Source organism: Terrapene carolina, unplaced genomic scaffold, assembly GCF_002925995.2.
Source record: "Terrapene carolina triunguis isolate 2854851 unplaced genomic scaffold, T_m_triunguis-2.0 Scaffold53, whole genome shotgun sequence".
NCBI classification, from domain to species: domain Eukaryota; kingdom Metazoa; phylum Chordata; order Testudines; family Emydidae; genus Terrapene; species Terrapene triunguis.
In genome coordinates this window covers 6,459,668-6,486,986 of record NW_020664404.1, presented here as the reverse complement: position 1 = coordinate 6,486,986, position 27,319 = coordinate 6,459,668, and the positions used below count along the sequence as shown (strand labels likewise).

Sequence of the window (27,319 nt, the reverse complement as noted above, 5' to 3'; positions counted from 1 at the left end):
GTGCTCACCCTCCAGCTGCTGCCTTTGGAGAAAGTGAGGAACAATAGGCTAACGCCACGCTTCATTTGCAAGGGGGTAGGGGAAGGGGGCTGAGGAGGAGGGGGGGGGCAGATCCCTTTCAGCTAACACGCCCCCCCCCCCCCAAGCAGGGGCGGGGCGCTGCTCGGAGCAACTTGTAGCAGCAGCACGTTCGGGGGGGGGGGGGAGAGGCTTGTTGCTCCAACCCAGCTCGGCTCCATTTGCCAATTCGCCAGCCCCACATCACTTCCGGATTAGGCCCCAATCTCTGCTGCAGAGTGAGGGATTTTTTTTTTCACCCCCTCCCTCATCATCTGGAGAGGCTGGGAACTTGAAATCTCTTCTCCTGATTGCAGAAGGAGCTGCCGCCTGCCTTCAACTTTGCATTGCATTTCCCTCTCCATGGACCCAGCTAGCCAGCCAGTCTCTCCTCTATGAGGGCAGGACATACAAACCTTGCAAGGCACACCCCTGTTGGTCTCTCTCTCTCTGTCTCTCTGGGGGGGATTTTGATCCTATTTGTTGTTGTTTTTCTTTAGCAGGGAGACCCCCGGAGCCATGGCCGAGAGGAGGCAGAATGAAGAAGAGGAGGTCCCAGCCTTCTTCAAGAACCTGGGCTCAGGCAGCCCCAAGCCCCGGCAGAAATTCTGTGGCATGTTCTGCCCGGTGGAAGGCTCCTTGGAGAACAAGACCATCGATTTCGATTCGCTCTCGGTGGGACGGGGAGCCAGCAGGATCGTGGCCCAGCAGAGGGATGTGGCCCACTTGGGCTCGGATTCCCAGTCCCTCTCTTCCAGGCAGGGCAGGAAGGGAGGGGAGCCATCTGTTGAATTCGGGAGAAAGGTGGAAATCAGGGCGGCTGCTGGCAAAGAGGCGCTGCAGAACCTCAATGACAAGGTGGGTGCAGATGGCTCTGGGTGTGTCTGAGAGGGAGATCTGCAATTTACACACGAATTAAGCTGGGGGGGGGGGGGAAGGTGATCTCCGATCTGGCTTCCATTTCGCATCATGCCTCCTCATTGCATTCAACTTGCTGCATGTGCTCACTGAGGTAGCAGTTGGTACTAGCCTCTTATCGCCAGACTATGTCCCTGTATTCTTCTGCAGGAGCAGGTGGGGGGGGGGGGGGGGGAGGGGGGGAGAATGAGGGGGGGGCCCCCCCCCCCCCCCCCCCGCCTGCTTTCCATCTGCTGATGGAAGCTGACTTTTTGTTTCTTAGGCATTTCCAAGCACTACTCTAGCACAGTGCCCCACCCATCTGATTAATGCAGCTCACAACAAGATAAAATGCAATTGTAAGCAAAAGAGCATTGGGCAGCAACCCTGATAGCCAAATCCCTGCCACTTTACTGAAGGTAAAACTCAGCTGGGGCTCAATTCTGAAGACCTGACCCAGCTTTTTTACTCAGACAATGCTCTTAGTGGGAATTTTGGCTGAGGAAGAATTTTAGCAATTGGCCAGTTGACTGAAATGGGCATTTTGCCTGAGTAAATCTTGTATAGAACTGTAGGAATCTGGGCTTGGATTGTCAAAGAGCAACTCAAATCCCATTTAAATTATTTTATCTCCTTTAGACTTCTTTGAAAATCCTGGTCCTGGCCCTTAGTCCCAGGTCCCTGCTAATGTGTCAAACCATGTATAATTAAGCACCTCTTTGTCCCTTAACAACAAAATATTGAAAGCCATAGCTCTGGCTGATCATGTATAATTTCTCAGGTAAATTAAAGGAAATCAACTCAAACAAGCTTTATTTAGATTTAAATCAAGAAATATTGTCACTCTGTGCTTTCCTTTGACAAACACTAGCTTTGAAGCGTCAAGGTGAATGAAGAGTGGACCCGGAATTTGACAAACTTATAATAGCAAAGTAGGAAAGAGTTCTTCCAAGTATTCCCCCACGTCCACACCCCAAAGGTGCTTACGAAACAATTCCATTCTCTTAAGAATTAATTTGAATAGCTGGTACCCAGATGCTGATTCACCAATGGCGTGGATGGTACATTCAAGGCAAAAAACTTGGGTGAGAGTGTCCATATGGGCTTGACCTTCAGCACCCATAAATCTAATGCGAGCGTTGGGTACTCAGCACCTCTGAAAATCATAGCCTATATCCAGCTGCTACTGCAAAAACCCAAGGCTTGATTTTGCCAACATTGATGCCTGTGAATGACTTTATTCAATGAAGTAGTCCCATTTAACTAAGTGAGATTAATTTTAGGAATACAATTACTCATCTGCATACGTGTTTGCAAGTTTAGGGTTCAAGAAAGTTTTTGCAATTCAAGACTTAATTTTGTGTGGCATCTTTCATACAAACCGTAACTCATGATGCTTTGCAATACTAATAATAGAAGACTGGGAATGTGTTGTAAATAATAATAATAAGGTGCAATTTTTGTCTGGCGTGGAAAAAAAGTATCTATTTCAAATATTAATTGAAAACAGTCAATATGGGATTATTTGGAGGACTAATCAGGAATTGTAGCAGAATATTTAACTGTATTTTTAAAAAAGTTTTGTTGCATTTTATCAGTTTGATAGTCACATTTTCATTATACCTTTAATTAAGAAGGCACAAAATAATTACATGATCCACCAGAATTTTTGAATTGTGTCCCATTAGCTGTGCATAATGCTGGCACCAATATGGTGTTCTTTTTCCTAATGGTGGCGTGAAGTCTTCTGCGGTAAATGACTTAAGAGAAATTGGTACTCATTAGCAGGAATGCTGTAGCTTTTATGGTTTCCCAGGTGACTGCATCTGTGTATTGTATTGAATTGAAGTGTTAGGCCCTCAACTGATATAAACTGGCGTAGCTCCATTGAAGTAAATGGAGGTTCATCTATTTACCTTAGCTGAGGATCAGGCTCAATATATTTATATAAGAAAGGGGAAAGAAAGTACTTCAAGATACTAGACTAAATTCAGACCTGTGTTAAAAGGCTAAAAGCCCACTGGCTTCAGTGGATTTGTGTTTGATTATCTGGAGTCTGAATTTGGCCATTTACTTTCACACCTCAGTTGGACAACATAGTTTTATTAACACACTTATAATCATGTATAACCTAGCCAAGGACAGCCTATCTACATTTCTGTATAGATAATGATAATGTGCAACATATCAAACAATAATAAATTCATTCACAGTCCCTGAAGTTATGAAAAATGTAGATTATCTAACAAAAGCCAAGATGTCCTAACACTCAGCTATCTTTAGCTTGGAGACTTGAGAATTATTATGGCCACAACCAATATTCTTAAGAACCCATATATTTTTGATGGTGTGAGCTCTGGTCCAGGAATCAAAGGGCCCTATCATCAGGTGGTATAAATGGGCGATGGTTCTATTGGAGTTAGTGGAGCTCTGCCCAGTGACATTGGCCAAGGATCTGATCCAAAATACATTAAAGCACAGTCATCTTTTCTTTGGATGTGTAGAATGATCCTGCCTTATGCTCAGCCTACATTATTAGCGAGGCAACTAGGACCAGCGCATTTGGTATTTTTCTGTACTTTTAACTATCCAGGGGATAAAAAGGGAATTTAATTGTTCTGCATTAAATGGCATGTGTAGTTCTGCAGACTAAGAGTAATCAAATCTCTCTCTGTCTCCCTATCGTATTCCACAGGCATCTATCACAGTAGTATCTTATTGAGAGGGTGCTCCATGCTTCCGGGCTTAAAATGACCACTAGAGACATCAGGAAGAGTTTCCATCCTACTTTACAAAACATTTCACAGTAGGGGCAGCGTAGCCTAATCAACAGGGCAGACCGTGGGAGATCTGGGTTCTGTGCCAAGCTCTGCCACTAACTTGCTGTATGGCCTTGGGGAAGTTACTTCACTTTTCTGTTTCCCCTTCCATTCTTTGTCTACTTAGTTTGTTAACTTTTGGGCAGAGAATGACTCACGCTATGGGTAAGGCTACATTGCAGCTAGCAGTGGGATTTGTAGTTCATGTTGTTGTGTTTGCGCTAGCTCGCTAAAAATAGCGGGGAGGATGCTGTGGCACAAGACTCCAACACCAGCTGTTCGAACAAGTATGTACCCAGGAGAATCACACAGGCTTGTGAAGCCCGGGTCATGGTGTCCTCATTTTAATTTTTAGTGGGAGTACAGCTAGCGCAGGTAGGTCTATACAAGCTGCCATTCACACCCCTGTCACGGTGTAGACGTACCCAATATGTCTGAGCATTGTGACAAAGTTCCTCCTCTATCTTGGTGGGTCCTGCGCTTATTGGCGGATTTTCTTGCCTCAGAGATTCACCATGTGGGTTGGGGAACAGCCCAGAGACCTTTCCCTCTGGAAGAACCCACAGTCCAGGTCAATTGGGAGGTTTGGGGGGAACCCCGGGCCCACACTCTACTCCAGGTTCCAGCCCAGGGCCCTGTGGACTGCAGCTGTCTATAGTACCTCCTGTAACAGCTACATGACAGCTACAACTCCCTGGGCTATTTCCCCATGGCCTCCTCCAAACACCTTCCTTATTCTCACCTCAGGACCTTCCTCCTGGTGTCTGATAACGCTTGTGCTCCTCGGTCCTCCAGCAGCACACCCTCTCACTCTCGGCTTCTTGCGCCTCTTCCTCCCAGCTCCTCACACTCACACCACAAACTGAAGTGAGCTCCTTTTTAAAACCCAGGTGCCCTGATTAGCCTGCCTTAATTGATTCTAGCAGCTTCTTCTTAATTGGCTCCAGGTGTCCTAATTAGCCTGCCTGCCTTAACTGGTTCTAGCAGGTTCCTGGTTACTCTAGTGCAGCCCCTGCTCTGGTCACTCAGGGAACAGAAAACTACTCATCCAGTGACCAGTATATTTGCCCTCTACCAGACTCCTGTACCCCACTGGTCTGGGTCTGTCACAGCATGTGCTAGTACAGCACCTAGCACAATGAGGCCCCGATCTCAGTAGGGCCCTCTACAAAGTATCGTTGTAATAACAACACCCCAATTCAGGTAAAAAGTCCCAGTGATTTGCTGGAGTAAAGATGGCCAGGTGAAGCCCAAAGAGTGAAATCATGAATTTAATCTTGCCGCCTAAGTGGAGTGAAGTGCAAGGAGTAGAAGCAAACAAAAACCATGAAAAGTAAATGAGATTTAAAAAAAAATAAATGTTGAGAATATTTTAAAATCTAAGGTGTTTAATTATTAAACTTGCTATGTCAAGTGCTTTGAGGTCCTCAGATGGAAGGTGCTATAAAATGCAAAGTATTGTTACTATTAATGGTCATTTAAAACCCAATCCTATGTATAGTTGTTTGAGTCCATCAAAAATCAGGGCTTCTGATTTAACTTCACAGTTGGATTTTGAATTTCTCCACCACTGGCTCCAGTCCTTTAAAGAACAGGCATTTGAATAAAAGATCTGTCCCCCAAAAAGGTCAATTTGAAGTTTTGAGGCTGCTAATATAATGTGTGATGATTCCATACAGAAAAGTGGTTATATAGTTATTATTTGTATTATAGTAGCATCAAGAGGTCCTATCAGGTCCCATTGTGCTAGGTAGGGTGACCAGATGTCCCGATTTTGACGTCAGGTACTTTGACTGCTAGTATGGTGCTCTATCCACTACAACACACTGCCTCCCACAACACCTCACACTGCCACTCTCAGATAGAATGTAGTTTTTCTATCAGTCATTCATTAGTCTGTATGGAATAACTGGCGTATGCTGCAGCAGACAATTACAATACAATGTAATTGCAATTAAAAATATATATGGTCTTGTGTGTGCTGCTCACTTGATTTTTCTGCTTAGAGAGAGATCTGAAAATACCAGGCAGCTCCATTTATTGTTACCAAAACTCTTGGTTATGCTAACACATTGGAAAGGTTAATTAAAATTAAAAACTGTTTGAATCTGGTTTCATTGCAACTCTGGTCTTCCTGTAAGGCAAATTCTAAACTCCTCCTGTAATAATAATTATTATGGTAGTGCCTAGAGTTCCCAGCCAAGACTGGGCCCCCGTTGTGGTAGGCACTGTCTAAACACGTTGTAAGAGACACTCCCTGCCCCAAAGAGCTTACAGTCTTACAGATAAAGAGTGCAAGGGGAAATAGAGAGGTGAGGTGACTTGCCCAGAGTCACTGGTGGAATAAAACTGAGGTCTCCTGACTCTCACTCCAGAGCCCCTTTCACTGGACCATGCTGCCCCTCTTTGGCTTGGCCATGTGACCGCTTTTTGCCTCAGTTTCCTCCTTTATAAAGGGGAATAATAATACTTCCCTATCTCAGAAGTGGGGGGAGGTTGTTAGGTTTTAGGCGATCAGTGTTTGCCCTTTGTAACAGGACTTTATGAAGCAAAGCACTATTATGGTGAAAGTGCTCCTACTAATGGAGGTCAGCTTCTAATCCAAATAAAGATGAAGGTTATTTATTTCTCCCTTTGTGGCTTCTTCCCTTTGCACTGTATGAAAGAAGCTGCCATTAGGCAGAGACTCAGGATCTACCTTTGCAGTCCTTTTATTTCCATTGAAGTCAGGCTTGTTGAGTGCTGACCGAAGGAAAGTTGGATGCTCCAGATGTCTAGTTATCCAAAACTTCTGTCCTAGCTGCAAGGATTATTAGACCATCACTTTGTTTTGGCACAGCCAGCTTTTGGGACCTGTGAATTCAGCAGCTTTGGTGGGCCCCTGATTAGAGTCTGCAAATAACATTTTTCGGCTGATGTAGCAATTCCAAAATAATGAAGGGGGGGGGGGGAAATAGTTTCACGTTGAGCCAAAAACAAAATTGTTCAGAATTTCCAGTAAATTGAAAATTAAAAAAAACCCCAAACCTTTCTTGTCAGACTAAATGTTTTGTTTGACCCAAAACAAAATGTTTTATTTCAATTTCGACCATGTTAAAGGTTTTTGACTTTTTAAAAATATAAAATTGAAGGAAATTTCAAAACAAAAAGTTGTTTCAAACCAAACAAATCAAAATTGGGGTTTGGGTTTTTTTTACACAATTTATCAAAACTGACCCAAATTCACAAAATGTTTTGGTGTTGCTGAATCTGCACTTTCCACCTAAATGTTTTGGCTAAAAAACTTTGCCCTGCTTTGCCCCTGATTTGGGGAGAGTTGATACATAGAGCTTTTTATCTGTTGATCTCAAAGTGCTTAACAGTTTGTTATCCCCATTATACAGGTGGGAAAACTGAGCCACAGAGTCCAGAAGTGACTTGCTCAAGATCACAGAGCTAGTTAGTGTCACTCAAATACGATCGGGCTTGCATTTTGATTAGGAGTGACTGGGAGAGAAAGGATCAAGGGGTGATGATCAAGGTAAAGGAGCAGAAATGGGGAGAGAAATAAATACATAAATAAATGGCCTGGCTTTCAGCGTTGCTTTGCACCTGCAGGTCCCATTGACTACAGTGGGATTTTGTGGTACTTGGCTCTTCTGAAAATCAGGGCATTAATTTAAATAATTTACACACAGCACCTGTCAATCCAGTACATAGCATAGGTAGGAAGGATGGTAAATGCACTAGATTGGGACAGATGATCTCTCTGTTCAATCTAATCCAAATAAAGATGCGAGTTGTTTATTCCTCCCTTTGTGGCTTTGCTTCAGACTTCCTGGGTGACCTGAAGCAACTGTCTTAATCTTTCTGTGCTTGAATTCCCCATCTGTAAAATGGGAATAAATAATACTCCCTTTTTCTCTCTTATCTGTTTAGACTGTAAGCTCTTTAGGGCACGGCCTGGCTCATACTGTGTGTTTGTACAGCACGGAGCAGAATGGGGCCCTGAGGCGCTATTGTAATACAAATGAATAACAATAGTTAATAAACACAGACTAGGAAAGCAATTCTATTTTAAAACTGTATCAACACGGAGGGACTAAAGTGGATTTAACATGCAAGGAAAAGGAGGTTCCAGAAATAGTCCTGCAAACCTGCCAAATAACTGGGGTTGTTGCAAAATTCTCAAGCCCTCATGATCATGCTTGCCCATCCCGGCAACAAATAATGACTAACGGGACATTGTACAGAGCACAAACAATCCTAGACTTTGGAATGCTAATGGAGCCATTGTGCAAAGCACAATAGAGGTTGTTCCAAACAGCTGGAAATGCTGTTCCAAGTTTAATTTGTTACAATTCCTGTAATTTCTCTAGCCTTTTTTTCGATAATAACTACTTGCAAAATAATTACACAGAGAAATGACTTGCATATTCTCCCAATGGATCATAATAATTTGTCTGGCTACTGAAAAACCAAACAAAATCCTGAAAGCTTCCCGGATCCCTCTTTAAGACACCAATCCACATGCTAGGGGGATGCCACACATTCTGAGAGCATAAAGTCTTCTATTAAGTGCTTATCACAAATTTACCAATTCACTCATCATTCCTTCTGATGCAGAAAAGAACCAGGGTCTTTGATATGGTGCCAACAAATACCATTTGGACTAAAGAGACTCCACTGTTTGGGCCAGCAGGTGTAAATTGGCATTGATCTATTGTGGAGCTTTACACCATCTGAAGAAACACTTAGGGGAACAGACCTTGTCTTCTTGTGTATTTACAGTGCTGATGGGGCACAAATGGGGAAGTGATCGAGTGCTTTTTGTGCTATCGCAATACAAATAATATGAACATAGTTTTAAATGATTAACTTGTTTGATCAGCTACAAGGCAGTCTTCCAGGTCTGGCCCAAATCTGTTACAGACAAGGCTCTGTCTAATTCCTCATATCCTTTGTCATATCTGCGGCATGTTCAATTTGATTCCGTATCCAGTAGGGTTGTTGGAGAGGTGAGACGTTATTTTGGCAGCAAACTCTGCATCCCAGCTAGAATAACGTTAATATCCCTGTTCTACATAAATGGTTCCCTCATTTGAACTCCTAAAGGTAGGCTTCATTTGGGAGCAAAACTGCGAAAGGATCCAAGGCCCAACTCCTAAATACCTTTGAGGATCTGGGCCTAATATAGCAAGAATCAACCATCTTTGTTCTAAGAGTCAAACACAAAGGAGATTCCCATTCTTCAGAAGATCTGAGAGAAAAGATAAACTCCATGGCATTGATACCAAATGATTTTTTGGTGGAGAGATCTACCCAGATTTTTTCTTCTCAGTCACGCAGTCAGAATTTCCCCCAATATAGCAGAGTAGTTGAATCCACTGTTCATATTCACAGATGACATGAGTCTGCTACAACTCCCAGCTAGTTCTTTAGGTCAAGCTGTAGGGGCACATGCTTTAGCTCTGGAAGACCTATGTTCAGTTGTAGTGATGACCAAAATGACAACCTTACAGTACTTAGATTGTGAGCTCTTCGGGGCAGAGGTAATCTTTTTATGATGTTTGTACATTGCCTAGCACAACGGGGCCATGATCTCTGACTGGGACGCTGAGGTGCTTCTGCAATACGTAAGAACATAAAAACTGCCATGCTGGACCAGACCAATGGTCCATCTAGCCCAGTATCATGCCTCCAACAGTGGCCAGTACCAGAGCTCCAGGAAGAGTGTACAGAACAGGGCAATTTTGGCAAACTTCTCCTCCCAGCTTCTGGCAGTCAGAGGTTTAAGGTTGCCCCAAGCATGGGGTTCCATCCCTGGCCATCTTGGCTAGTAGCCATTGATGGACCTATCCTCCATGAACTTACCCAGTTCTTTTTTTTAACCTAGTTATACTTTTGGCCATCACAACAATCCATGAAAATGAGTTCCTCAGGTTAATTGTGCATTGTGTGAAAAAAGTATTTCCTCATTTGTATTAATCCTTCTGCCTATTAATTTCTTTGAGTGACCCATGGTTTTTGTATTGTGCGAAAGGGTAAATAATACTTCTCTATTCACTTTTTCTACACCCTTCATGAGTTTATAGACCTCTATCCTATCCCCCCTAAATCATCTGTTTTCTAAGCTGAACAGCCCTAATCTTTTCAATCTCTCCTCATATGGAAGCTATTCCATACCCTTGAACATCTTTGTTGCCCTTCTCTGAACCTTTTTCCAGTTCCACTATATATTTTTTGTGAGATGAGGCTATCATAACTGGGCACAGCATTCAAGGGGTGGGTGCACCATGGATTTAGTTAGTAGCATTATGATATTTTCTGTCTTATTTTCTACCCCTCGCCTACTAGTTCATACAAAGTATTAGTAAGTAGTAGTAATAATAACAACAGTTACAAAAGTGGGGGAGCTTGTCTTATGTGATTAGAACAGCGGTGGGCCTGAAATGCTTAGGATAAATTTCATCTGTCCTAGGAATATGGGCATAGAAACCATTCTGGGTGTGTTATGTATGCCCCTCTATGCCTGATCCAAAGAGCATATATGTCTGTGAAATCTTCCAGCCAGAGGGCTGGGACTTTCCAAGGGGTTTAAGGGAGCTAGATTCCCGGTTCCCATTGAAAGCCATAGAAAATTTGACTCCCAGCCTTAGTGCTTCAGCTCAGCCTCGGGAGGTTCAGGCTTTAACTCTGGAGGTGGTAGGTTCAAACCTTGGCGACAACAGCCCTTACATAAGGGTCTGTCAGAACCGTCTATGTTTCTCATGATATTAAGGGCAACAACAAAAAATTAATCCAGAGACAAACACTTCGATTTGCTTTTATCCACTTGTTTGCACAAATGGAAAATAAACCCTCCACTCAAAACCTCAAATACTATTTATTCATAATGTCTGACTGTAGAAGCTGAAAACAGTCATAAGATTGTACCTCATCATCATAGCTTCTTTGACCCCCGTGTGCATTTAAGTTATGCTGTAACATTTATTAGCAGTCAAAAGAAAATAACCCCTCCCTCACTAGTGACAGAAGGTCCCCTATGTAATTGATAGCTATTAACGGTAGACATTTCTTTCATCACCTTTTGGGAGGGACAAACGTACCCCTACAGATATTTACCAACTTACCTCTAATGCTTCTAGCACTTGATAGCATGTGGGTGGAATGTTGTACTCACGTGGCATGCCAGTCAATGCTGTGCTGGTGCAGCAATCTACATGTGCTGATCAGGGCCCTAGTTATGAATGAGTGAAAAGTCTATTGGCCCAACCTTGCTTCTCCTGAAGACAATAAAAAGACTCCCATTGACTTAGGTGACAGTAGGAGCCGCTAATGGGGGTGGCTTATTAGCATTTATCTGTCATCTCACATGTCTGTTTTCCTAGGAAAAAAATATAAAGCTTGTTGAGTGAAACCAATCTGTTTCTAACTTGCTTCTCACATACTAAGACTGATGCTGTTGTGGAGTTTCCAGAACTACCAGGGAAGGTTTAAATCCACCCCAATACCTCCTTTCATTCCACTTCAAAATATATGTTGCTGTTCTCATGCCATCACAAGATGACCTTATGGGAAAAACTGTAAAGAATTTAATAGGGATAAAACCAACATGTTGTAGAACAGGGGACGGCAACCTCTGGCACGTGGATCCCCAGGGTAAGCACCCTGGCGGGCCGGACCAGTTTGTTTACCTGCCGCCTCTGTAGGTTCGGCCGATCGCAGCTCCCACTGGCCGCGGTTCACCGCTCCGGGCCAATGGGGGCTGCGGGAAGTGGCGCGGGCAGAGGGATGTGCTGGCCGCGGATTCCCGCTGCCCCCATTGGCCCGGAGCAGCGAACCGTGGCCAGTGGGAGCTGCGATCAGCCGAACCTGCGGAGGCGGCAGGTAAACAAACTGGTCCAGCCCGCCACGGTGCTTACTCTGGCGAGTCGTGTGCCAGAAGTTGCCGACCCCTGTTGTAGAAACTCAGCAGGGTCCTATTGCAATTACTCAAAAATCCTAGAGATTTAAATAAAGAGATCCTTTTCACTTGAACTATCCTGTAATTTATAGTGGGAATGTAATTCTCTACTACATTTGATAGGATAGTCAAAAAAAACCTATTGAGCCATATCCTCAGCTGGTATAAATAGGTGTAGCTCCATTGAAGTCAATTGAACTATGCTGATTTACACCAGCGGAGGATCTGGAAGTGAAAGAGATTCTCATTCTCTATTAAATTCTATCGATAGGACCTGAGATGGTATCAGAGTGGGCATGTGCGTTTGAAGACCGTGGTCTGAAGGTAAACACAAAGAAGACTGACGTTATGCAAGTAGGGGATATGGAAGAAGAGCTGGTGAGTGAGGTTTGAGGAGAGAAGCAGAATCAGAAGATTGTGTGCACTTGGGAAGAACACGTAGTGCCTCCGAGAGAGATTTGGGGCATGGAAAGGAAGAACCCAGTGTGCATGGGTGGCAGTGAAAAAGGTGGCAGGAGTACTTTAAGTATTGGCAGGAGCAATTAAGTAAATAACTGAAAGGAAGAAGCGTAGGCTCTGCCTGCTCTATTGTTTGGAAAGAGGGAGTCTTACAGAGATGGAAGAAAAGAAGACACAGGTAGTAGAAATAATAAACTGAGGAAGGCAATGGCAGGCAAGCAGAGGGTAGACAAAGTACACATGGAAGAAAGTAGGAAGAAGATGAACTTGTCACTCTCATTGATAACCTGGAGAGCGCGTGTTGGAGGTGGGTGAGACATGTGATAGCAATGGGAGAAGAACGACCAGCAAAGAAAGCAGGGGAGGAAGAGGACAGCAAGACAGGACATGGAAGACTGAGGGTAGGATGGAAACTCTGTCAAGGGAAGTTTGAAGAGAAAAGGCCTGGAACTTGAAGACCTACGAACCCATGCCAGGGACCGGAAGGAGTCGTGAAGAATTGTGGGCACCTCCAACTCCGTGTAGGGTTTGGCCTATCTACTGGACAGTGTTCCTTTAACATGAAATGCACTCTTGTGCAAAGGACCTGCACAAGCCCTTATGCACCATTTTAAGCCTCATAGAGGCAAAACCTGACTGCAGCATGGCAGGTCCAGTGGCCAACAAACCACTGTGACCGTGCTGAGCAAAGGGTGGGCAGGATTACTAGGGGCTGTCAAGGGCCATGCACCTCCTGCAAGGCGTGACTCCTTGCGTGGCATGGGGTGGGTGGGGGCAGGCCTGGGAACAGGCGAGGCACAACTATCTGCTTCTGTGTTTATTCTCCCATCCCCCACCACACTGGGAAGGCGGGGGAGGGCTCGAGGGGGAGAAGAGGGCTTGCATAAGGCCCTGCAGAGGCTATTTCAGCTATTGGACAAGAATAGCCCCCATGGAACAGCAGTGCAGCTACTCTCCAATCTTGGGGAAGAATCCTTCCTCCTATCACGAGCCTGGGTGCGGAGGCAGAACATTTACCCTTTAATTTGGGATTTAATTGGTGCCTAGGCTCTGTGCATTGGGTAATTCCACCCTCGATGAGGGATGCATAGGGCCACACTGGCAGAGATAGGTCTGGGATACTAACATTCTTCCATTATCCCTCACTCAGCAATTTCCAGGACTTTGGGTGATATCAATGACCTTAAGCATCCCCACTCCTTTGTCTGCTGTCGGGAAGGTGGCATTTAGGGTTTGGGCTGACTGGCAATTCCCCTCTGCTTAGCATTTGGCAAGAAGGATCTGGCAAAGAGCTTGTTCATTACGGTGTCTTCTAATTTTAAGTTTCCCAGCCTGCTGCAGGCAGAGCCCCACCTCTGGAGTACAAAAGGAATCAATAGACTGAATTCCTCAGCTGTCTAAGTCTTCCAGAGCTGGATGCATTCCTTCCCTTTCCACAGTGCGTGGGCAGGATTTATTTTTTGGTAATAGCATTGTTGTATCACAACAGGGCTATGCCACAAGCCACTAGGACGTCACAAATTAATCCAGTCCATTCATTTTAACCTAGTAATTCACGACCACAGTTAACTTTTCATTGGGATTTATTGGTCTTAATTTAAAGCGTGTGGATTTAGGCAAAACTAAGGCCTGTAAACAAACAAAATAGACTCCAATACAAAACATCTTTCAGAGAATACTGGTTTCTAATTACCATGATCCATTAAGAACAAGGACACATCGTTTTTAAGATGGTCAGTGTGAAGAAAGGCATGGGCTGTCAGCTCATAAGCTACATTTTCTTTTCTAAGTTACTATTTCAAGGAAGTTTAATAATTGTTTTTTAAAATCATTTATCTTCTGAGGTCTTTTAACTTCCAGAAGGAAAAATCTTGGGCCAGACCCTCAGCTGGTGTAATGGGGCTACACCAGCTGAGGGTCTGCCCTCTCAACTTTGCACATAAGGGTTAGAGATGGGGTTGTGATCTGGGAGAGGATGAGAATCTGGATGTCTTTTGCGCTGTTCAGATCTTGTGTTTGGGATCAGCCTATTATCCAGCTATCTAATTTCTTCATCTGTGTTGTTCTGTGCTAGGAAGGTTCTTATAATATGGTGATGGGAAAGAATCTCTGAGCATCTCCATGATATCGGCAATAGAAGTGCCAATGAAAACTAGCATTATGGGTATCTTTATTAGAGAGAGAGAGTGTGGTCTAGTAGGTAGGGCACTAAACTGAGTTTGTATTTTGGCTGTGCCACTGACCTACTGTATGATGCTGGCATGTCACCTCACCTCTGTGCTTCTGTTTCCTCTCCCTCCTTTTGTCTCTTTTGCCTTTATAAACTCTTTGGGGATAGACACTATGTCTTACTTTGCACAGTGCCTAGCACAATAGGGTCCTCACCTCAGATGGAGCCTCCAGGCATTGCTATACTAATAATAATTTATGTAGGTCTTGAAACCATAACCTCAAATTCAAAACCTCTTGAATTATGGGAGTGTTCCGATCTGAGGTTTATACACATTGTGTCCTGTACCTGGCTGAGTGCTTTGGCATTTAATAAATAATAAAACAAGGCTACTAATATGTACTTAGTATGGTATACTGTGTATGTGACTTTGCAGCTAATAACATGCTTCTGCTTCTTTACAGCTTCCTGGCTTCATGGTTTGCTGATGCCAGCATTTTACTTCCAGGTCTCCATTAAAAATGTGCTGAGATGTCAAAACTTCCCCCAGTGCAGCAGACCAGGGAGGGGCAAGTTAATGCATTTAGTGTTTTCTATTCAAATTGTTAACAAAATATTACACAGCACAGTAACAAGTTAATCATGTTGTTACTGTGACAACGAGCTGCTTTATCATTTGTTACTGATCGGGTATTAGCGGATTGGAGCATTAACCAGTTTAAGGCTTTCTATGTCCCTGGTATATTCAGGAAAAGGTGTCTCTTTCTCTCTCCACTCTACTTTCCCCTGCAACCTTAGAGCCTAATGTACAAGAGAGGTCCTGGTGTTCATCTCTTTGAGCAGGTGTTCCCTTTAAAAAGATGCACTGCAGTGATACTCTAAAGCAGTTTTTAATCTCTTGTGTTCGTGCTTTGTATGTTTTATCTGGAAGGATCTTGTGATCCAAACGGCCTGATTCTTGCAACCCCCCTACTCATGGACTTAGACCCCAAATCAGAGGTGTCATTTTCTATGGGGCAGTTGCTCCCCCCCACCCAACCTTGAGTTTTCGCCCTGGACTTTTCATAGATCTATATGCTCCATTATGTCTTCTACTTTTTGTGCCCTCTCCCCAGACTTTGCAGGATATAATATAATCATATACAATGTTTTATACGCTAGCACAACTTTGTTCTCTCCCCCTGGAATTTTTCTGCAATGACGTCCCTGCCCCAAACGGGTTACTCCTGTGAGTAACAAGACTTGCAGGTTCAGACCCATAGGGCTTTTATAGTTTGTACTGAATTTAACAGGTGCAATTCACTTGTCACTGAGGAGTTTAAATAATATCCTTTGTTAGTCATTACCTGGCCCATACAGACCTGTAAACAGAGATGGATTTGTGTCTTCTGTCCATGAAAAAGGTTTCTTGCCTTGTCCTCTCAAGCAGCTGTCCCTGGCACTGATGGGATACTGGGTTAGATAGCGACAAAAAGTCCTGTGGCACCTTATAGACTAACAGACGTATTGGAGCATGAGCTTTCGTGGGTGAATACCCACTTCATCAGACGCATGTGGTGGAAATTTCCAGGGGCAGGTATAAATATGCAGGCAAGAATCAGCCTAGAGATAACGACGTTAGTTCAATCAGGATGAGGCCCTCTTCTAGCAGTTGAGGTGTGAACACCAAGGGAGGAGAAACTGCTTTTGTAGTTGGCTAGCCATTCACAGTCTTTGTTTAATCCTGAACTGATGGTGTCAAATTTGCAAATGTTCTTTGGAGTCTGGTCCTGAAGTTTTTTTGCTGCAGGATGGCTGCCTTTAAATCGGCTATTGTGTGTCCAGGGAGGTTGAAGTGTTCTCCTACAGGTTTTTGTATATTGCCATTCCTAATATCTGACTTGTGTCCATTTATCCTTTTACGTAGGGATTGTCCAGTTTGGACAATGTACATAGCAGAGGGGCATTGCTGGCATATGATGGCGTATATTACATTGGTGGACGTGCAGGTGAATGAACCGGTGATGATGTGGCTGATCTGGTTAGGTCCTGTGATGGTGTCGCTGGTGTAAATATGTGGGCAGAGTTGGCATCGAGGTTTGTTGCATGGATTGGTTCCTGAGTTAGAGTTACTATGGTGCAGTGTGTGGTTGCTGGTGAGAATATGCTTAAGGTTGGTGGGTTGTATGTGGGCAAGGACTGGCCTGCCTCCCAAGGTCTATGAAAGTGAGGGATTTTTGTCCAGGATGGGTTGTAGATCACTGATGATGCGTTGGAGAGGTTTTAACTAAGGACTGTAGGTGATGGCCAGTGGAGTTCTGTTGGTTTCTTTCTTGGGCTTGTCTTGCAGCAGGAGGCTTCTGGGTACACGTCTAGCTCTGTTGATTTGTTTCCTTATTTCCTCGTGCGGGTATCATAGTTTTGAGAATGCTTGGTGAAGATCTTGTAGGTGTTGGTCTCTGTCTGAGGGGTTGGAGCAAATGCAGTTATACCTCAGCGCTTGGCTGTAGACGATGGATCGTGTGGTGTGTCCGGGATGGAAGCTGGAGGCATGAAGGTAGGTATAGCGGTCGGTGGGTTTTCGGTATAGGGTGGTGTTAACGTGACCGTCGCTTATTTGTACCGTGGTGTCTAGGAAGTGGACCTCCTGTGTAGATTGGTCCAGGCTGAGGTTGATGGTGGGGTGGGAGCTGTTGAAATCGTGGTGGAATTCTTCCAGAGTCTCCTTCCCAGGGGTCCAAATGATGAAGATGTCGTCAATGTAGCATAGGTAGAGACTGGGCGTGAGTGGACGAGAGCTGAGGAAGTGTTGTTCCAGGTCAGCCATAAAAATGTTGGGATATTGTGGGGCCATGCGGGTGCCCATAGAGGTGCCACTGGTCTGGAGGTATATGTTGTCACCAAATTTGAAATAATTGTGCGTGAGGATAAAGTCACAAAGCTCAGCAACCAGTTGTGCTGTGGCATCATTAGGGATACTGTTCCTGACAGCTTGTATTCCATCTGTGTGTGGGATGTTTGTGTAGAGAGCCTCCACATCCATGGTGGCTAGGATGGTTAGATAGACCACTGATATGATATGGAATGGTGATTCCAATGGCTTGAGATAGTAAGATGCTGTGGACAGGAATCGTATGTTTCCTTTGTGTCTTGTACAGTGCTGAGCATGCTGTGCGTAACAACAGTGTCACCAGCACTTGCTCTAGTTATTGTTTTCCTTCGCATGCCAACTCCCGGAGTCTGATGGTTATGCGAGAATCTCAGCTTTCATTTTTTGTTAAAGTAAGTTTCTAGCTCCCAGGCAAAGAGAAAACATTGAAAACATGACCCGAGAATGGTCTTAAGACTCAGAAACCAGAAGCAAAGAAATAGAACCTAAGTGGAGTTATTGTTTTATAAAAGCTCATGATTGTTAAGCCAATCTCACGAATTTTGAGGCTTGATTCACAGTATTTGAACACTTGGGGTTGGCAATGCTGTAATAATGAATGTGATCTGGATGGACCAATGGCCCTTAGCGTAACCCCTGCTTCTTGAAGATTTCCAGGGAGCCAGAGATGCAGAATGTGGATGCCCCTTAGCTACTTGGGTATTTTTTGGGAAGAGTGGAAAAGGGCATCAGACGATGTAGGTGTTCCCGGTGGAAAAGGGGAAGGCCTGGTCAAGTCTGAACCCTGTATTTCCTTGGGTTGCTATTCAGGCCTGTCAAGAATTTTGGAGCCACGGTACTTAAAGTTTGCTGGAGCCCCACCCCCTCCCATTTCACCCCAGTTACAGATTTTTCTGGGAGAGCCCTGAGCTCAGGCCCCAGGTACAGTTGTCCCTCCTTTAGCCCCCTTTCCCCAGCCCTGTTGCTATTATTAAGTCTCAAGCAGCACCTTCTCCTTAGCCCAAAGGACAGAGTGTGCCGTATTTCCTGCTGCACCCGCTCTCCAGGAAGAATTTTCCTATTTGATTTACTGGCTCGGCACTGGGGAGGGCTGTGTGTGTGTGAAACAAAATAGTAGCATCCACATGCATATTCCTTTCAAAATAATGATCTGAATTTCAAAGTCACCAAGCATCCGGTGGCTCCCACTGGGACCTGCAGGTGCTCAGCATCCCTGAACATCAGGCCAGACCTCAGTTAGAAGCCAGCTCCCTATTCTGATGGGCAAGGCTTTCTTTAACCCAGGGTGATGCATTATCTTTCCTTTCCCTTTTTAAAAAAAATGCAACCCCCTCCCCCAATTCCCTTGCAAACCTGCTGCCTGATCTCATCCAGCAACCGCCCAGCGTGCAAGCTTTCGCAGCAGCATCTTCAGCCACGCCAGCAGAAAAGGCGGGGGGGGGGGGAGGTTTAGAAACCCACCACCACCATCATCCCACTCCGCTGTGGCTGGTGGAAAAGGGCGTGGGCGGCTGCGGAGCTCTGGCCCCGTGCAAGGGGCTTTGCTTTGCCCAATTCCTGACAGCTGCTATCTGGGCATTGCACAGGCAAAGGGGGCTGGATCTTGGGGAGCCCAGGCGCAAAGCCCTGTTAGGACCAGGATGGCTCAGCAGCATCCAGGGAGGGGGGATGCAACGAAGCCCCCGCTCCCCATTGGCTTTGCCGCCTCTGGAGCCTAGGCAGCATCCCTGCCTGTCTCCCCGCTTGCAGGGCGCTGTGCACCGCCGCGGCGCGAGCTCCGAGCTCGCCCCCGCCCCGGGAAGGGCGGCTCCTTCATTGCGCCACTTTGCATGTTACCTCTCTTCTCCCCTCCCATTGCACAGCGGCCGGGGCTCGTTTGCATATCCAGGAGACTGCCAGCCAATCCAGGCCAGAGCCGGGTGGCTCCCCCCAGTCGACAGAGTAAAAGGGAGTGGCTGAGGGCGCATGCGCTCCCGCTGCCTCCTTGTGCTCAGGCTTTTATTGCAACGGGTTTTTTTTTTTTTTTTTCCGCTCTCTCCTTTGGTCTAAATCTGGGGCTGGGCTTGGAGCGGAGCAAAGAAAGGGAGACACGCAGGGGCTCCGATTTGTCCCCGTTCCTGCGATTTGCAAAGAGCCGGGCAAGCTCCACCGATTGCACTTTTCCTCCCCTGCAGACCCAACCCTCCCCATCCACTTCCTTTTGATTGCAATTGATATTATTTTTTTTATTTCAATAAAACGTTTGCAATAAGAAAAAACAAACCCAGCCCAATTTTTATTTTGGGGGTTGTTTGCCAGGAGACATGTCTTATCAGGGGAAGAAAAATATTCCACGGATCACGGTGAGTTTAGCTACATGGGGAAGGAGGGGGAGGGGTGGTGGGGATTAAGCCCTTTGTGTGCTTGGGAGGTGATTGCAGGGGTTTTGCAGAAAGATAATAAGATCACGCTCTCGTGCAAAAAGCTTCCTTTGCCGCAGCATCGATCGAAGCCTTATATCAAAAAAAGAAGAGGATGTGGGGCTAACAATGGTTGCCTGGAAGTTGCATGAGTTAATAAAAGTCGAACCGGATCTGGTCTTGTGTTTTATCAGCTCAGGGATGCTGCTACCCTAGCATGGATCCTAGCAAATGGATGGCAGATTTATATATGCATGGGTGGGAAGAATAGACTAAGAAAAGCTGGCTCGTGGGTGTATGATCTAGATGGGGCTGTCTTCATAAGCACTGACTGGGGAAAAATAGCGGAGTTGAAAATGTATCTGATATTTTATGGCAATCCATTCTGTTTGTAATAAAAAGGGCGGATGGGGGTGGGTGAGGAAGTTAATGGTAGATACAAAATGACAGCGGGTTGGGGTGGAAGAAGGTAGGATTGGGTAGGGAAGAGGGTATGGAGGAGATTTTAAATTAAACATAAACCAGATTTTACAATCTGGGTTTAAAATATGGCTCAGGAATAGAAATATCAGCAGGGCAGAGCTTCTCCTCTATTTGCTGGTTTTGTGGGAGGAGAGGGGAGATTTGGCTGGACTCTGAGGTCCCCCCCCCTATGATTGAAGCAGCTTTTCCCCCCCTCTGCTTATACAAAGAGGGCTGTGATTGTGAGGAGCTGGGGACAGTGTTTGTGCTGTTCCTCCAGGAGGTAATGGCGCTGCTCCGATGAGATGAGCAGATGGGGCTTGTTCTTTTCATCTTCCATCCTTCTTCCCAGTGCAGCGAAAACAATGCTTAGAAAGAGCTGGTGGTGGTGGTTGTGTTTTTTGTACTGGTATATGAGAAACTCCCCTCTTTAAGATTAGGTTTAGAAATGAAATAGGATTTATTTCTCTGCACCGGGAATATTCTCGCAACACACAATTCAGTCCACAGCTAAATGAAATCTGAAGGGAAAAGAAAAGGAGCAGTTACATAAAACCCTACGTTTCCCCATTATTATGGGAACTGATCACAGTGCAGGTATCACAGATTCAGGGATACTAACTTTCTGCAGCATAAGCGAGGCAGTTAAAAATGCTACATGTTTATTTTTTGACATACAAGTTTGCACTATTTGTATCAGTGTAAAAGCTTTCCTCTTAGACCTAAGGACACACCCATCGTAAATCTTGTTCCTGAGCCTTAGAGGTGGAAAAGTGAAAGATCAGCAGTAGTGGATGGATGATATTAAGTATGACATTTGGATGTGAGCTGTTGAATTGGGTAGCTATGTTAAATAGCATTTATGCAGGCCAGTGTATTTTACTGATTGGAATGTGATAAGACTGAATCTTTAACTGGTAGAAAAATTAGTCACCTCTCACTGAGAGTCCGGTGTGTTAAGGTTTTAAAAAGGCTAGTCTAGATTTAGAGAAAGGTGAACATTACTGATGGATGGTGCTGTGGGTTTTAAGTGAACTGGTGTATTTTTTTTTTCATGAATGAACATTGCAGTTATTTGGGTTGGGGTGAATAACAAGACAAAGAATAGTATCAGAGGGGTAGCCGTGTTAGTCTGGATCTGTAAAAAGCAACCGAGAGTCCTGTGGCATCTTTAAGACTAACAGATGTAGAAGTGGGTATTCACCCACGAAAGCTTATGCTCCAATACATCTGTTAGTCTTAAAGGTGCCACAGGACTCTCTGTTGCTTAAGACAAAGAATAGGAGATGAGCCAGATTCTGATTTGATTTACTCTGGTATAAACACAGTGTGACTCCACTGAGATCTATCTGTGTAAAGAGATCAGAATCTGGCTCAATGGGTAGGGGACTTTCACCCGAATCAGCAAGGTAAATATGAACAAGTGTGGTACCAGTCCTTCCGACAAATACAAACTGCATATGTAGTTTCATCCAAAGCCCATTGAAGTTAATGGAAAGACTCCCGTTGATTTCAGTGGGCTTTGGATCAGCTTCAGAGAAAGGTGTTTACTAGCAGTAGGTTATAGAACAGCATTACAATGTCCAAGGCTCAGTTTTGTCATTATTTGTATGTTTCCCAAGTGACAGTGGATTTAGGACTTTCTTCTGCTCTCATTGTCATCTGTGGCAAAACTCCTATTGATTTCAATAGGATCAGGCCTTGAAGGGCACAAGAAGGCTGAATTGGAGGGAATTAGTGAGGTGATTCTAGGAATGATGAAGGTGTGGGACAACTTGTTGTCGTGTACAAGAACCTGGCATTTAAAACAAGCAAGTTTTTCAAGCCCCATGTTGCTTCGTTAAGCGTTATTGGCACAGCTTATTTTACCATCCTTACCAAAAGCCAAAGCTCTCCATTAACTTTTGCCTTAAATAAGAAAAAAGGACTGGAAATGAAAAAAAACTTTTACGATTTTTGTACAATGATATAAAACTAGCTGTAAATGTGAATCTTAAATGCCTTGGGCCAGATTCTCAACTGGTGCAATCATTGGAGCTCCATTGACTTCCAAAGAGCAATGCCAATTTATAACACCTGAGAAATCTGGTCCCCTATCTTAAATTAGATTGTAGTCTCTATGGGGCAGGTACTGCCATTTTCTATATGCCTGCATTGTTCCTAGCACAGTGCAGCCCCAATTCTGACTATGGCCCCTGACTGCCACTATAAGAGTAATAAATAATGCAGCTAAAAGCATGTATTCTAATTTTATGGTCTGTGCATCCACATGTTAAAGTCATGCACTTTCCCCTCTTTTAAATCAGCCTTGGATTTCCTCTATGGACAATAGTATGTTAGGCCTGGGGTTATGAAATGTCATTGATTCTGTATAAAGGAAACGGGGAAAGTATAAACAGTTTCTTTTCAGAATATGTGCAGATACATTTCTGAGAGGTAAAGGAGAACTTGTAAGGTTTAAATTTAGTGCTGCATGATACATGTGCACTTTGAATTAAGTATTAAATATATATGCACTTAGTGTTTTGAGGAAAGAGGATGAATATAATGCTAATGTCCCACTTTCCTTCTCACCTAAAGATCTTTAGAGTATGTATTTTGATATTGTGCACAAGTACTACAAAATGATGCATTTGTTTTTCACTTACCGTAGCTGCAAAGGAGATGTGTAACCTAAGTGAATATCTAGAAGGAATGGCTTGAAAGCTGCCTCATTGGAATTATCTTTCTGTTTCTACCAAACAGCAATCTAATTTGAGGGAGGTTTAATAATATGGCTTCTTAAATCCTTATCTTTAAGTTAATTTGCTAATGTGTGTTTATTTTCATTAGATTATGCAATAGCTGTGTAGAAACACAGTAAAAGATCCACTGAACTAAAATCTTGCTAGACTAGGACTAAATGGGTTTGTTTGTGTTGTGTATCCCATGGCAACAGACTTTTGGTCAATTTCTCCAGACTGCAAGTGTGACTCAATTAGCCAAGTAGTGACTTTAGGATGGGTGGATTTAGGCAGTTACGCCTACAACAAGGTTAAAAATAAGAGATGTGGTTAAAAACCACTCTCTGCTTTTTGGGAAATGGTGTTTAGTGCTTTTGTGGGGGGGGGGGGTGTCAATGATTTTGTTTTAATTGGTTGCTGGTGTAGTTAAAACAAACAAGCCTCAAAACCAAACTTCTTTTACATAGAGAATATAGTTTGCTCTTGGATCATTAGAGCGATGAAAGGACTTGCAAATGAAATGATATTTTATCTTTTCAGTTGAAAGTACTGTAATTGACTTGTTTTTTGACATGCCCTTTGAATAATGCAAAGCTTGTTTCCCTCTCCTCTTTTATCTCTGAACTGATGCTGCAAACTGTCAGTTTACTTACAGACTAATTATGTATTGTTCCATGTTTTTTTGTTTCAGAGCGATCGTCTTTTGATCAAGGGTGGTAAAATAGTTAATGATGACCAGTCTTTCTATGCAGACATTTACATGGAAGATGGGTTGATAAAGTGAGTGCAGCCTGATACAATGATGTGATTGAAACTAGCAAATGTAATGTAAATGCACTGCAGAACTGCAAGAATAACTCAGTCTTGAGAGCTATATTAGAGTGCAGAAATAAATGAATATGTAATGCATAATGGGGTGCTTGATTGGAGGGATTCTAAAACCAAGGTGTTTAAATAATAATAAAAAAGTACTATACATTCTAATTAACATAGCCATTAAAGCTCTGTTCTAACGAGGTACTTAAGTACTTGAATGATTTGAGTTCAGTGGGACTACTCACATGCTTAATTTATGCTGGTCATGTGTTTTAAGTACCTTGCTGCATTGAGGCCTAGGAAATTCTCAATCCAGAGCCTAGCAAACTGACTTGAAGCCCAAACCAAATCTCAAATCTTCCTGTTAAAGACTTTCATTGACTTCAAGGGGCATTGGATCAGGCCCCTTTCAGGCTCACCTTTTATGTTTATAGTCCTTACGCATGTAATTCTGGCACATTAAATGTATTACACATTTCCTTGGAATAAAACTCCTAGGGAAAAATGGACTGGCCAAAGGTTACAAACCAGGAATTTTGCTTGTTCTGGCTATATAATCAGCACATCTGCTTTCTTAATCAGGGATAGAAGCTGGAGGAGCAAGTGAAAGACACCTAATTAATTGTGATGTGCCATCCACAGTTCGGTGTTTAAAAATAAATCCTTGCAAAAGCCAGACTGAGGGGCTTTGGAGTCTCATCAGGAACTTGGTAACTAACATATGTGCAGGTTTATTTTTGTGGTTGCTGTACATATGTTTTAGTGTGAAATAAAGTAGATAGGATACATGCAGAAATTCTTGCAGTCCCTTCCAAATCATGAAAATCTAAAAATCACTGTTTCATCCCAGAATGAATTATTGCACTGGTAGTTAAGGGCCCACTTCAACTCCCTTTGAAGTCAATTTCAAGACTCCTACTGACTCCAGTGGGATTTTGACTAGGCAGAAAATAAAGAAAATGTGATACACTGAATGCCAGCTTCACAGCAGTGTACCTGCTTATTGCTATTGCTCTGTTGTGTTGTCTTGTATCTGTGTTGTGTTGTGTTGTATCAGTGACACCTGTTAAAGGGTATTGTATGCAGAACATGTTGCTCACTTGAGACAAGTTTCTCATTATATTCATGTGGTCTAACATTTGTAACTCACTCACTGATTGACACCTGTTTACCCAGGCAAATTGGAGAGAATCTGATTGTGCCAGGGGGAGTGAAAACCATTGAAGCCCATGGCCGGATGGTGATCCCTGGGGGAATTGATGTCCATACCCGCTTCCAGATGCCAGGCCAGGGAATGATCTCTGCGGATGACTTCTTCCATGGAACCAAGGCTGCCCTGGCTGGAGGCACCACGATGCTCAGTAAGATTGAGAGAGATGTATTCCCTGGGAAGTTAGGAGGGGGGGTTCCCTTTGCTCTTTCGAACAAACCATATCTATAAGCAGGGAACATAATTTATGAAAAATATCAGTGTATTCGCCTCCCAGTGTATGTGTCATTTATTGGCTAGAGTAGGGGACAGGGAGTTGGGACACCTGGGTTCTATTCCCTCCTCTGCCCCTTGGGTAAACTCCCTCTCAGGGCTGGGAAGTGGAATACAGGACTCCAGGGTTCTATTCCTACTTGGATCATGTAGCCTTCAAGTCAATGGGTCATTGACTTCCATGAGGATAGGATCACACCCAGGCTGGCTGTGGGACGTTGAGGAATTTTCAGTGGGGATTTTGCCATTGATGTCACTGGCTGCAGGGTCAGACCTTATCCTTTCTGGGTTTCAGTCTCCCTGTCTTTGTAGTTGCTATAACGACAACATCTTCACAAGGGTGTTGTGAGGCTTAATTGGTGTATTGTTTGTAAAGTGTTTTGTCATTCTTGGGCGTGAGGTGCTGTGCGGTATAAGTATACTATGGGGGCACTTCACATGGACCTCTTGGGGTAAATATTTTAGTCCTCATGGGAGGTAGAGGCTGATCATACTGATGAGGCACAATGAGTCAATGCAAATTACATGTACTGTGCAGCTCTCAAAACCAGACCTCTTTTTTAGGTGCCTAAATGTGGAGGTAGGTGCCTAGCTTTAAGCATCCAAGTTTCAAAAGTTTTGGCCCTAGGTTTTGTTCCTGATTTTAAAAATTCAGTTGAAATACACCCCCGCTTCCTCCAAATAATTAAACCTTCTTTCTAGTTCTTGGAATTACACCATCATATTAGTGTGTGGGAATCAGGAAGTGAAACTGACTAAAATCTCTAGGCCAGATCCTCAGCTGGTCTAAATGGCTGTAGTTCTTGGTACCTGTGGCCATTTGCATCAGCTGAGGATCTGCCCCTATACACGAATCATTCATATGTATGTTGTTCTAGTTGAGAAAAAAAGGTAAAATATAGTTCAGTTCAACTGATTAGTTTGTGAATTGCCATCGGACATCCTGCAGTCTGTTGTCCTATGTGAGCATTGTTGGCTTTGCAAGCTCTTCTATACTGCCTCTGCTGGTTACTGCTGTGGCATACGCTAGAGCAGCGGTCCGGGGCTGCAAGCAGGTTTCAAGGGGTCCGCTAAGCAGAGCCAGTGTTTGGCTTTCTGCCCTGGGCCCCAGAGAGTCTAAGTCCCATTGCATGGGGCTGAATCCTGGGGCCCAGAGCCCCGCCATCTGGGGCTGAAGCTGAAGCCTGAGCAACGTAGCTTTGGCAGCGTCCCAGGCAATTACCCTGCTTGCCACCCCCTAACGCCAGCCTTGGCTTTTATATGCAGAAAACCAGTTGTTGTGGTACAGGTGGGCTGTGGAGTTTTTATAGCATGTTGGGGTGGGCCTCAGCAAGAAAAAGGTTGAGAACCCCTGTGCTAGCGTACGTGTTTCACGTTGCCAGAATTCTGGCTTCTCGGAACAAAATTTTTTTTTAGAAAGGGAAAGAGAATTCTGCAACAAAACTTATGAATGAGATCAACACTTCCTGTGACCGTGAGTGCATGCAGGTAGAGGCTCCACTACTGGCTGAAAAATGATTATCTTAGGTACCTGTGTGGGCCCCCATTACATTAAAGATTGTGAAATGCTCTGATATTATGGTAGGGAAATGGTATTATCCCCATTGTTCTAATGGTGGTCTGAGGAGCTGCAAGACTAAGGCCTGGTCTACACTAACACCCCAATTCGATCTAAGGTACGCAACTTCAGCTACGTGAATAACGTAGCTGAAGTCGACATACCTTAGTTCGAATTTACCGCGGTTCAGACGCGGTCCACACACGGCAGGCAGGCTCCCCCGTCGACTCCGCGGTACTCCTCTCGCTGACGTGGAGTACCGCAGTCGACGGCGAGCACTTCCTGGTTCGAATTATCGCGTCCACACCAGATGCGATAAATCGAACCCGGAAGTTCGATTGCCAGCCGTCGAACTACCGCGGTAGTGTAGACAAGCCCTAAGTGTCTTGCCCAAGGCCACATAGGAGGTCTGTGACAGAGCCAGGAATTGAATCAGGGTCTCTTGAGTCCTACAAAAGCTGCCCAAGCACTTATTTTCATATAGAACCTATAAACCCACTCCTTTTCCCCTATCATGAGTGTTCTTTAAAAAATTCCCAGTGGGAAATCAGCCAGTGGGAGGTGTTGGTTCAGAGCATCCCTGCTGCTGCCTGAGGGCATGCAGCAAGTTAGTAGCAGAACTGGGAATACAACCCAGTGGTCCTGACTGTGCATTTTAGCCA

General features: G+C 44.3%; 1 protein-coding gene across 4 annotated transcripts in view; it reads left to right on the top strand.

The window, feature by feature from the left end:
• The first annotated feature begins 561 nt into the window (after positions 1-561).
• Positions 562-27,319, top strand: part of DPYSL2 (dihydropyrimidinase like 2) — a 91,650-nt gene continuing 64,892 nt past the window's right edge. For 2 of the 4 annotated variants that reach the window (XM_024212159.3, XM_024212158.3), the window contains exons 1-3: positions 562-915; positions 23,492-23,580; positions 24,793-24,977. In XM_024212159.3, coding sequence (XP_024067927.1) covers positions 577-915; positions 23,492-23,580; positions 24,793-24,977 — 613 coding nt within the window. In that variant the 5' untranslated portion in view covers positions 562-576. Of the gene's footprint in view, positions 916-19,241; positions 19,559-23,491; positions 23,581-24,792; positions 24,978-27,319 lie in introns of those variants that run through there. The other 2 variants (XM_024212161.3, XM_024212160.3) reach the window with 1 other exon arrangement.